The sequence below is a fragment of the Lethenteron reissneri genome, chromosome 13 (genome assembly GCF_015708825.2).
Source record: "Lethenteron reissneri isolate LAM-NWPU_2019-01 chromosome 13, ASM1570882v1, whole genome shotgun sequence".
NCBI classification, from domain to species: Eukaryota; Metazoa; Chordata; class Hyperoartia; order Petromyzontiformes; family Petromyzontidae; genus Lethenteron; species Lethenteron reissneri.
In genome coordinates, this window is record NC_083791.1 from 7,013,361 (window position 1) to 7,025,800 (window position 12,440).

The 12,440-nt window shown below is 49.2% G+C and overlaps 1 protein-coding gene across 5 annotated transcripts in view; it reads left to right on the plus strand.

Moving 5' to 3' along the window:
• The first annotated feature begins 491 nt into the window (after positions 1 to 491).
• Positions 492 to 12,440, plus strand: part of LOC133342055 (zinc finger and BTB domain-containing protein 16-A-like) — a 64,398-nt gene continuing 52,449 nt past the window's right edge. For 2 of the 5 annotated variants that reach the window (XM_061550961.1, XM_061550966.1), the window contains exons 1-2: positions 492 to 874; positions 11,807 to 12,106. In XM_061550961.1, coding sequence (XP_061406945.1) covers positions 11,852 to 12,106 — 255 coding nt within the window. In that variant the 5' untranslated portion in view covers positions 492 to 874; positions 11,807 to 11,851. Of the gene's footprint in view, positions 875 to 5,981; positions 6,112 to 11,063; positions 11,191 to 11,806; positions 12,107 to 12,440 lie in introns of those variants that run through there. The other 3 variants (XM_061550964.1, XM_061550963.1, XM_061550965.1) reach the window with 3 other exon arrangements.

Below are 12,440 nucleotides of genomic sequence, written 5' to 3' on the forward strand. Positions count from 1 at the left end.
GGGAGGGATGGAGTGAGGCAGGAGGAGGAGGTGGTGGTAGTGGTGGGGGGTGCAGGAGGAGGTGGTGGGGGTGGGAGGGAGCAGGGAGGCAGGAGGGAGTGAGGCAGGAGGAGGAGGAGGTGGTAGTGGTGGGGGGTGCAGGAGGAGGAGGTGGTAGTGGTGGGGGTGCAGGAGGAGGTGGTGGGGGGGGGAGCAGGGAGGCAGGAGGGAGTGAGGCAGGAGGAGGAGGAGGTGGTAGTGGTGGGGGGTGCAGGAGGAGGAGGTGGTGGGAGGGGGGGCAGGGAGGCAGGAGGGAGGGATGGAGTGAGGCAGGAGGAGGAGGTGGTAGTGGTGGGGGGTGCAGGAGGAGGAGGTGGTGGGGGGGAGGTAGGAGGGAGGGATGGAGTGAGGCAGGAGGAGGAGGAGGAGGTGGTAGTGGTGGGGGGTGCAGGAGGAGGTGGTGGGGGGGGCAGGGAGGCGGGTGTTCGGCTCACACCGCGCGCACACTCGGCTCTCAATGACTCCCGCGATCGGCACGCGCAGTCGCGCGCGCGCCACCCAACTCCAGCAACAACAACAACAGCGGCAACAACAACAACTACCGTAGCTGCGTGACCACAACCAGAACAATACAAAAACACAACAACAACAACATCACCCGACAACAACAATCGTAGACAACAGTTTAGAGAAGCACTCGGTGCTGTCGAACAACAAGTACTTTAGTAGCGCTGTAGTTGCTGACCACCGCAGTCGAACGGCGGAGTCGCTCATCACAGGGCGACCGCTGCGAAACGAACGCAGCAGCAACAACAACAGCAACAACAACAGCAACAACAGCAGCAACAACAGCAACAACAACAGCAACACGGCGGAGGTGACGTCGTTAGAGAAGGTAACGCGGTGGATGGGTGGTGATAGTGGTTGTAGTGGGGGGTGATAGGTGATTGTAGTGGGGGGTGATAGTGATTGTAGTGGGGGGTGATAGTGGTTGTAGTGGGGGGTGATAGTGGCTGTAGTGGGGGGTGATAGTGGTTGTAGTGGGGGGTGATAGTGGTTGTAGTGGGGGGTGATGGTGGTTGTAGTGGGGGGTGATAGTGGTTGTAGTGGGGGGTGATAGTGGTTGTAGTGGGGGGTGATAGTGGCTGTAGTGGGGGGTGATGGTGGTTGTAGTGGGGGGGGTGATATGGTGGTTGTAGTGGGGGGTGATAGTGATTGTAGTGGGGGGTGATAGGTGTGTAGTGGGGGGTGATAGTGGTTGTAGTGGGGGGTGATAGTGGCTGTAGTGGGGGGTGATAGTGGTTTGTAGTGGGGGGTGATAGTGGTTGTAGTGGGGGGTGATGGTGGTTGTAGTGGTGGGGTGATAGTGGTTGTAGTGGGGGGTGATGGTGGTTGTAGTGGGGGGTGATGGTGGTTGTAGTGGGGGGTGATAGTGGTTGTAGTGGGGGGTGATAGGTGTTGTAGTGGGGGGTGATAGTGTTGTAGTGGGGGGTGATAGTGGCTTGTAGTGGGGGGTGATAGTGGTTGTAGTGGGGGGTGATAGTGGCTGTAGTGGGGGGTGATAGGTGGTTGTAGTGGGGGGTGATAGTGGTTGTAGTGGGGGGTGATAGTGGTTGTAGTGGGGGGTGATAGTGGTTGTAGTGGGGGGTGATAGTGGATTGTAGTGGGGGGTGATAGTGGTTGTAGTGGGGGGTGATGGTGGTGTAGTGGGGGGTGATAGTGGTTGTAGTGGGGGGTGATAGTGGTTGTAGTGGGGGGTGATAGTGGTTGTAGTGGGGGTGTGAGTGGTTGTAGTGGGGGGTGCTAGTGGCTTGTAGTGGGGGTGATGTGGTTGTAGTGGGGGCGTGATGGTGGTTGTAGTGGGGGGTGATAGTGGGTTGTAGTGGGGGGTGATAGTGCGTTGTCGTGGGGGTGCTGTGTGGTTGTAGTGGGGGTGATAGTGGTTTTGTAGTGGGGGGTGATAGTGGTTTGTAGTGGGGGGGGGGGTTGATGGAAGTGGTTGATGTGGGGGGTGATAGTGGTTGTAGTGGGGGGTGTGATAGTGGTTGATGTGGGGGGTGCATGGTTGTAGTGGGGGTGATAGTGGTTGTAGTGGGGGGGGTGATAGTGGTTGTAGTGGGGGGTGTAGTGGTTGTAGTGGGGGGTGATAGGTGTGTGTAGTGGGGGTGATAGTGTTGTAGTGGGGGTGTGATAGTGGTTGCTTAGTGGGGGTGGATAGGTGGTTGTTAGTGGGAGGTTGATAGGGTGTAGTTGGGGGGGATAGCTGGTTGTAGTGGGGGGGGGTGATAGTGGTTGTAGTGGGGGTGTGTGATAGTGGTTGTAGTGGGGGGTAGTGGGTGATAGTGGGGGGGTGATAAGTGGTTGTAGTGGGGGTGATAGTGGTTTGTGTGTGGGGGGGTGATAGTGGTTGTAGTGGGGGGTGATAGTGGTTGTTGTGGGGGGTGATAGTGGTGTAGTGGGGGTGATAGTGGTTGTAGTGGGGGGGTGATAGGGGGGTGATAGTGGTTGTAGTGGGGGGTGATAGTGGGGGGTGATAGTGGTTGTAGTGGGGGGTGATAGTGGTTGTTGTGGGGGGTGATAGTGGTTGTAGTGGGGGGTGATAGTGGTTGTTGTGGGGGGTGATAGTGGTTGTAGTGGGGGGTGATAGTGGTTGTGGTGGGGGGTGATAGTGGGGGGTGATAGTGGTTGTAGTGGGGGGTGATAGTGGGGGGTGATAGTGGTTGTAGTGGGGGGTGATAGTGGTTGTTGTGGGGGGTGATAGTGGTTGTAGTGGGGGGTGATAGTGGTTGTTGTGGGGGGTGATAGTGGTTGTAGTGGGGGGTGATAGTGGTTGTTGTGGGGGGTGATAGTGGTTGTAGTGGGGGGTGATAGTGGTTGTGGTGGGGGGTGATGGTGGTTGTAGTGGGGGGTGATAGTGGTTGTGGTGGGGGGTGATAGTGGTTGTAGTGGGGGGTGATAGTGGTTGTAGTGGGGGGTGATAGTGGTTGTAGATAGGGTTGTAGTGGGGGTGATGGTGGTTGTGGTGGGGGGTGATAGTGGTTGTGGTGGGGGGTGATAGTGGTTGTAGTGGGGGGTGATAGTGGTTGTAGTGGGGGGTGATGGTGGTTGTGGTGGGGGGTGATAGTGGTTGTGGTGGGGGGTGATAGTGGTTGTAGTGGGGGGTGATGGTGGTTGTGGTGGGGGGTGATAGTGTTGGTGGTTGTGTGTGCGTCGCATATTGCAGGCAGGCGCGTTGCGTGCATACTTGTGTGTTTATGTTGTATAATACGTGTGTGTGTGTGTTTATGTTGTATAATACGTGTGTGTGTTTATGTTGTATAATACGTGTGTGTGTATATGTAAAATGTGTTTAACGCGTGTGTCAATGAGCGCAGCTGCCTTATGGCACGTGTCTTGCACACTTACACCCACACGTCATGTTTGTGTCATGTTGTGTCATGTTTGTGTCATGTTGTGTCATGTTTGTGTCATGAATGTGTTATGTTTGTGTCATGAATGTGGTCCTTTAATGTAGCGGCAAATTCCTCGTGCGTCTTAATGTGTCTTAATGAGCGCGATTCCGGCTCAAGGCCGAGCAATACTAACAAGTGGCGAGATGTGTGAACCGGTTCTGGCTCTCCGCTAGGTCGACTCGGCCTCAAATGAGTACACGACGCGCCGTGTAGTGTAACAAAAAAAATCACCACTGGGGAGACAAAGGCGGCCGGGAGTGGTGCCGATGGCCACCCCCATCCCCCTCGTGTGCCACAGTGGGGGGCATTCATTGGTGATCACTAAACAGCCACTTGCCCCCCCCAAACAGTCTGTTACAGGAGGGGATCTTTGTCTTCGTGTTGTGTGCACACACACAACATACACAACACACAAATAGAACACACACCACATACAACACACAACATACAACACACATACAACACAACACGCGCACAACACACACGCAACATACACAACATACAACACACACAACATACAACACACACACAACATACAACACACAACACGCACGCAACATACAACACACACAACATACAACACACACACAACATACAAAACACACACAACACGCACACAACACACACAACATACAACACACACAACATACAACACACAACATACAACACACACAACACGCACACAACATACAATACACACACAACATACAACACACACACACAACATACAACACACACACACAACACCACACAACACACAACATACAACACGCACACACAACACCACACAACACACAACATACAACACGCACACACAACATACAACACACACAACATACAACACACATGAGACTCGCTCACATCGCCCACGAGTGGCCGGGTGACACGCGTGTGCCGTGTGGTTCAGCGTGCGCGTTCCTTTGTTCGAACGCAACCATCAACCACAACCACCTCCTCCCACCACCACTGACCACCACCAACCACAACCACTACCAACCTCCACCACCACCACTGACCACCACCAACCACAACCACTACCAACCTCCTCCTACCACCACCACCACTGACCACCATCAACCACAACCACTACCAACCTCCTCCCACCACCACCACCACTGACCACCATCAACCACAACCACTACCAACCTCCTCCCACCAACACTGACCACCCACAACCACTACCAACCTCCTCCTCCTACCACCACTCACCACCAACAACCACTACCAACCTCCTCCTCCCATCACCACTAACCACCATCAACCACAACCACTACCAACCTCCTCCCCCCCTCCTCCTCCCATCACCACTGACCACCATCAACCACAACCACTACCAACCTCCTCCTCCCACCACCACTGACCACCATCAACTACAACCACTACCAACCTCCCCCTCCTCCCACCACCACTAACCACCATCAACCACAACCACTACCAACCTCCCCCCCCACTCCTCCTCCAAACACCACTGACCACCATCAACCACTACCAACCTCCTCCCACCACCACTGACCACCAACAACCACTACCAACCTCCTCCTCCCACCACCACTGACCACCATCAACCACAACCACTACCAACCTCCCCCCCACTCCTCCTCCAAACACCACTGACCACCATCAACCATACCAACCTCCTCCTCCACCACCACTGACCACCATCAACCACAACCACTACCAACCTCCCCCCCACTCCTCCTCCAAACACCACTGACCACCAACAACCACTACAACCTCCTCCCACCACCACTGACCCCATCAACCACAACAATCCACCTCCTCCTCCCCCACCACTGACCACCATCAACCACTACCAACCTCTCTCCTACCACCATCACCACAACAACCACTACAACCTCCTCCCCCCCTCCTCCTCCCATCACCACTGACCACCATCAACCACAACCACTACCAACTCCTCCTCCCACCACCACTGACCACCATCAACTACAACCACTACCAACCTCCCCCTCCTCCCCCACCACACTACCACCATCAACCACAACCACTACCAACCTCCTCTCCACCACCACTAACCACCATCAACCACAACCACTACCAACCTCCCCCACTCCTCCAAACACCACTGACCACCATCAACCACTACCAACCTCCTCCTCCCACCACCACTTACCACCCACAACCACTACCAACCTCCTCCCACCACCACTGACCACCATCAACCACAACCACTACCAACCTCCTCCTCCCACCACCACTGACCACCATCAACCACTACCAACCTCCCCCCCCTCCTCCTCCCACCACCACTGACCACCATCAACTACAACCACTACCAACCTCCTCCTCCCACCACCACTGACCACCATCAACCACTACCAACCTCCTCCTCCCACCACCACTTACCACCCACAACCACTACCAACCTCCTCCCACCACCACTGACCACCATCAACCACAACCACTACCAACCTCCTCCTCCCACCACCACTGACCACCATCAACCACTACCAACCTCCCCCCCCCTCCTCCTCCCACCACCACTGACCACCATCAACTACAACCACTACCACCTCCTCCTCCCACCACCACTGACCACCCACAACCACTACCAACCTCCTCCCACCACTGACCACCACCAGCAGCACAGGGACAGTGGTTCGGGGGCTCCATTCATGGATTCAGAGGCAGCGGGGGTCGTTGTTTAGCGAGCGGCGAGGTGCGTAAGTGTGTGCGTGTGTGTGTAACGTGCACAGTGTGTGCGTGTGTGTAGCGTGTACAATGTGTGTGTAACGTGTACACTGTGTGTGTAACGTGTACACTGCGTGTGTGTGTAACGTGTACACTGTGTGTGTGTAACGTGTACACTGTGTGTGTGCACAGTGTGTGTGCACAGTGTGTGTGTACACTGTGTGTGTGTACACTGTGTGTGTAACGTGCACACTGTGTAACGTGTACACTGTGTGTGTGTGTGTAACGTGTACACTGTGTGTGTGTAACGTGTACACTGTGTGTGTGCACACTGTGTGTGTAACGTGCACACTGTGTAACGTGCACACTGTGTGTAGCGTGCACACTGTGTGTAGCGTGTACACTGTGTGTAGCGTGTGCACTGTGTGTAGCGTGTACACTGTGTGTAGCGTGTACACTGTGTAACGTGCACACTGTGTGTAGCGTGTACACTGTGTGTAACGTGCACACTGTGTAACGTGCACACTGTGTGTAGCGTGTACACTGTGTGTAGCGTGTACACTGTGTGTAGCGTGCACACTGTGTAACGTGTACACTGTGTAACGTGCACAATGCGTGTGACGTGGTCATTGTGTGTGTGTAACGCTGGAACGTGTACACTGTGTAACGTGCACAATGACTGTAGCATGTACACTGTGTAACGTGCACAATGACTGTAGCATGTACACTGTGTAACGTGTACAATGACTGTAGCATGAACAATGACTGTAGCCTGACGGTCGTGTGTGCAATGAGTGTCGTCTCTACAAGTACTGTACTGTAGTGTATGCAATGTGTGTAGCGTGTACAACGACTGTGTAGCCTGTACAATGTGTGTGTAGCCTGTACAATGACTGTCGCCTGTACAATGACTGTAGCCTGTACAATGTGTGTAGCTTGTATTAATGACTGTCGCCTGTACAATGAATGTAGCCTGTACAATGCGTATGGCTTGCAGTGTTACATCACAGTGGCACGCTTCAATAGTTTGCGTTATAGCGCAATACAATCTACCGTGTCGCTGTTGGTGTCTTCAATGCAAGTGGAATGTACGAATTAGCGTAGAGTAATTACCACGGGAGTAATTCCATTCACATAGTGTAGAGTAATACAACGCGTCTATGTAATAATACATATACCGTGTCGTAACTATTGCAGTAATATTCACTGTATGACGTTTAAAGAGCTACGCTTTGCTGAACCGGGACGTAAAGTACACTGACACATGGAGCTTTAATTAAATGCAGCAAGTTAACGCAATGGATTCTATTGTTAAAGGGTAAAATAATGCGTATTTAAAATTGTTATCGTGTATATGATCTCATTGTCTCAACTGCAAGGTGGCATCCCTCTCCTATTACACTACAGTGTGTGGTTTTGTATGCATGGCATATTTACTTAACTCGTGTGGTAAAATATAATGTAGTCGTGTGTACAATCGGTACTAAGATGACTAAAGTTACATTGACTTGGGACAGCACAGGAATGTACTGTATATCCATTGTCCACCGATAGTGTTTTTAAGCACGGTACTATGTAATAACTTTACCGTGTACGTAAATGTTTCATGTAGTAGAGTTGCACGTGGAACGAACGCACATTGTATTATCAACACGACAGTCACGTTAGTGAGACGTAGTTCCATCCGTGTTTGTTTTACATGATAACAAAAACAAAATCACTATTAAACAGGTGTATTCACTACATAGTGTGTGAATAGTATTCATTACATAGTGTGTGAACAGTATTCATCGTAATCATTTAAATGTGTTAAATAATTACGGCGTAGTATGTGCACGGTGCAGTTTACTGCATTAAGGGGAAATGCACGTGTTGGTCAAATGTGCTCATACAGTAGCCACCGATTTGTGCAAGAACTGCACATTACAGTTTTAACAACTACGTTACAAATATAATCACCGTGCTCATGAATAACCACGTACACTGTTGCATTGTACATCTTATATACGCCCTTCCAAACTTGCTTAACACGTAATCCGTTAACGTTTCGCAACTGTGTGTGTGTGTGTTCTTTTGCTCTGTGCCCTTTGTTGTGTTCCACGTGTTTCGCCATTGACACTTACATCACTCGCCAACTTGGTTTTCCCCAATGCAGTGGAGGGACGGCTACTTACTGGCTGGCGCCTTTCACCGACCAAGAATTTGCTTTAGCAAAGGGCTTCATTGGCACTCGTGGTATAATCAAGAAATGGCAAAAAAATATATGGCACCAGTACTTTACGGATTGAAATTCTGAATGTCTTGGGATCGTGGTCTTACCGGGAATTTGTATTCCTAGCAACTGGGGGTACACCACTTACTGGTGCCTTTTTCTATGACTAGAATTTCCTTTTCAAGTGCTTAATTTGTACTCACTTTTCAATTGTATATGGCACCGAATACTGCTAATGATTGACATTCGTGGACTAATGCTTTTGGCATCTCTTGTTTCCCCCAGCATAATGGAATACACGATCTACTGATGCATATTCTAACTAGAATTTGCAAGTGCCTGTGGTGAAATAAATATGGCACCGATACTAATAATGATTGAAATTCGTGGATCATAAATTTGCCAGGACTTGTTTATTCCTAGCGCCGTGGAGTACACTACTCACTGGTGCTTGCTGTTTGTTAAAACTTGCGGTTAGTACTCTTGTGTAGTGCAATCTAAGTTGGCGATGATACTGCTATTGCATGGAATTTCTAGATCTTCACGTTGCCAACAATTCCTTATTATAACACAGTGGAGTACACTACTTTCTGACATCTAAATAGCCCCAACGGTGCGACAATATTGTGTTTATTTGCTACCTCTGGATCTTAATATTCTCAGCTCTTGTTATTCCTCGCGCAAGAGGAGTACACGACTCACTGGAGCTTGCCCAGCTTCTTTATTGTGCTGATGATAAAATTAAATCTGAATGGGGGGCCCTGTTTGCTTACCCCACTGATGCACGTGGGTGAAAACGTGTGGCAGCAGTGTGCCATGTGGTACCTTGTGTTGTTCACTGTCTAACACATGGACATGTACCGTTGGCACCTCGGCGACCACGCTTTTGTATGAACAGGGCACAGGCATTTAAAACACAATAGAAGTGAACCCTCCCTTTTCCCACCAAAACACATTCACCCCACCCCCCCCTAACATTCCCCCACTATCAATTCTTGCGCTATTAACTTTTACATCATGTGTCCAGGTCGCCTTTTTATAAAGGGCAGCATGCCGAAATTGGACGTGGTTTTAATACCCGACCAGCATGTATTTATACTCCGTGTACCACACATATTTTGTGACGTTCGGACCATAATGTTTAAAGAGCATTTAAAAGGTCAGGTTTGTGAGTGGACAATGTTTTGGGGGATGATGTAGTTGCGATGGCGTGTTATGGATGGAACACACATCATTGTTGTTGGTGTTATTAAAGAAGGAATGCTTTTAAAATGAAATAACCTCTCCAATAAAGCAGCAGCTGACTGCTTTTGTGCAGCGGTATGAGACAATGGAATCACGTGGGCCGAGATGTCATTGCTGATTATAGTAATACTGATAGTATTGAATTACTTGCGTATGCTCTGCATGTCGTTTATCATCAGCCGTGATATACAGTATTCCATGAACATTTTCTCCAATTTTCATTAGATGGCTGTCCAGGCTGCACTTGACGTAAAGCAATTTGTGAAAATTTAGTGTGCATTTTCATTAATTTCCTCTATAAGAGATGTGTTTAGGCTTTTTAGTGGCTTAAGGCAAAATAATTGTCCGTGGGTTTCGTGGCTTTACAGTGGTGCAATTCATGTTGGTATTGCTTCGATTTTCAGAACAATGTCTAAAAGGATGGCTAACGCTCGCCTTTCTTTACTGTTTGGGTACACATTTCCATGGCCAGCGTTTGTGTGGTGGCTGTTTGCACAGCATCGGGACTGCAGTTCAACGAGAGTTGCTATTTATATTGGAGAAAAACAAGCGTTGAGATAAATTTCATACGTTTGTGTTTGAAATGAAGCATTCAGTCACACATTCCATACAAGACCCTGCTGAAAGAGTTCTGGGTTTAAGCCTGTCTCCTGCACATTTACTGAGCACGTTTATGTATGCAGCTAGTGGATGGTGTGTAAGGTTGCCACATACCAAACGGGCTAACTGGAGAGAGGCGGGTAGATTCTGATAGCGAAAGCTTTTTAAAAATGTTTTATTGGCATGCTTCTCTTAAAACTCGACCTTGTTTCTTTTGGCAGCATGCTGTTTTACATCTAAATAACAAAACAGCTGCTGTGCGCTCTCGTGGGCAAATGCATTGAGTTCCAATGCACAGCAGTTAATGAGCTCCAAAAGGAACCATTACTCTGTAGCCATTCAGTGCTGGAGTGTTTTAAGAAACCCAAAGAAGAAGAAAATCCTCCTTAGATGTTCTCGTTTTATTAGACATGATATTTGCAAACATTTAATCAACTGTGCCACGTGTGTCGCACGTTTTTTTTAATGCACACACATTTGAATGGCGATTTTAATAATTTACGGATAGCTGGTTTTTTTGTTGTATAAAGTATTTTTTTTGTTGGAATGCCAATTGCAAGTGGTAGTTTGATTTGTTGCTTGCGTTCTGTTAAACCGTTTTGAACAACAATTATGAGCTAAGTTACGAACAAAAGCCCTTTTTGCTGCTCATTTTGAAATGATTAAATTAGATGGGACAGTTTTGTTATGCATGCCACCCAATATGATGATCACAAGGGCAGGCTGTGTTCCATGAGAGTTACTTACATTGCATTCAACCAGCCGGTACGGGCAGGGAGCGCTGTATAAACACGCCTTGCGTCATTGCTGGAAGTATGTCAGGCTATTTATAGGCAGGCTGGCACTGTTTACAGTACAGTGAGTTCCCATGTGGAGGGGCAGAGTGTGGCTCTTGATCGCTGGAACGCAGTCACAGTCAACCGATCCTCTGGAGTAGGAATGTGCAGCTTGATATTCGCGCAGAGGAGGAGTTGGTAGCGGGCAACGCAGCGGCGTACGACCTCTCACGGCGAAGGGAATATTTCAGCACCCACCCGGTATTCAGCAAAAGTAACGACTTTAAGGCTACTCGTACGTAGGAAACGTTAGGGACTTTGCATACTTTCCAGTTTCACTTCTTGCCAAAAGACCGGTTAAATGCCACTGCAGTGAAGTGTTGCATTTTTTTTTAGGGTACGCATCGTGTTGCTTCTAAGAATGACATGGGTGATGTTTAAGGAACGGAAGCCAAGCCTGTTGTACAGGCTTGCATTGTATGTCATTTTAAAACCGGTTTGGCACTGTTTTGTAAAGGGCTTTTTTTGTCTTCAGACATAGATTAGCGAGGATTATGCTTTCACAAGAAGGACTACACAGAGGATACGGGCTTTAGATGGATCTTGACTATATTCTGTATGAAATGACTACAATAATTTATTCTGTTTAACTTGATGGCTGACTCCTAGTTTAGTTTTTTGGGAGGGAAAAAACACGGATAAATGTAATCAGTGTTCAGTCATGCACGCAAATTATGAACTGCAATTTTATTTTAAAAAATGGAGTACAGAAGAATGCTTGAACATTGGCATGCAATTATTACCATTCTGCAGAGTGGCCAATTTTTGGCTTAAGGGGCGGTAATGAGCGAACGGACGAAAGAATTTCGAGACGAGTACATTTCTTTCAGGCTAGCAGGAGCAACAGTGCCGTGGCCGTCCAACGCACGTTCACGATGAACGTGCCGGACGCCCCGGTGGCCATCCGGCTGGTGAACCCCTCGCACCCAGGGGCCATGCTTCACCGGGCAAACCAGCTGCGGCAAGCCGGCACGCTGTGCGACGTCGTCATCCAGGTGGACGGGCAGCAGTTCCCGGCCCATCGCGCCGTCCTGGCGGCGGCCAGCAAGATGTTTGAGCTGCTGTTTGGTCAGCGTGGCGATACTACGCGCTACACTTTGGACTTTCTCTCGCCTCGCACTTTCGCGCAGGTAAGGGGCAGAGTGTGGGCGTGGCCAGCTGTGATGGCCCTGAACCTCTATGCGGCTGAGTCGTCGGATGTAAATGAATAGTGGGCCTTGTGGGAAAAAAGCATGGGGAATATAAAATGTTTTGTTTGTTAATTACATTTTTTAATTAATTAATCACAGGATATTTCCTTTTGTTATTGATGTTGGGAAAAAAAATCCATGCTTAATATGCACCGTGTACATTTGTTACATTTTTTGTTCATTCAAAAGGTACTTAATAAGTGATGAGATTTGAGCCATTATAACCTCAAAATAATACAGATTTTGACATTTTCTCTAAATTATTAATAATCGT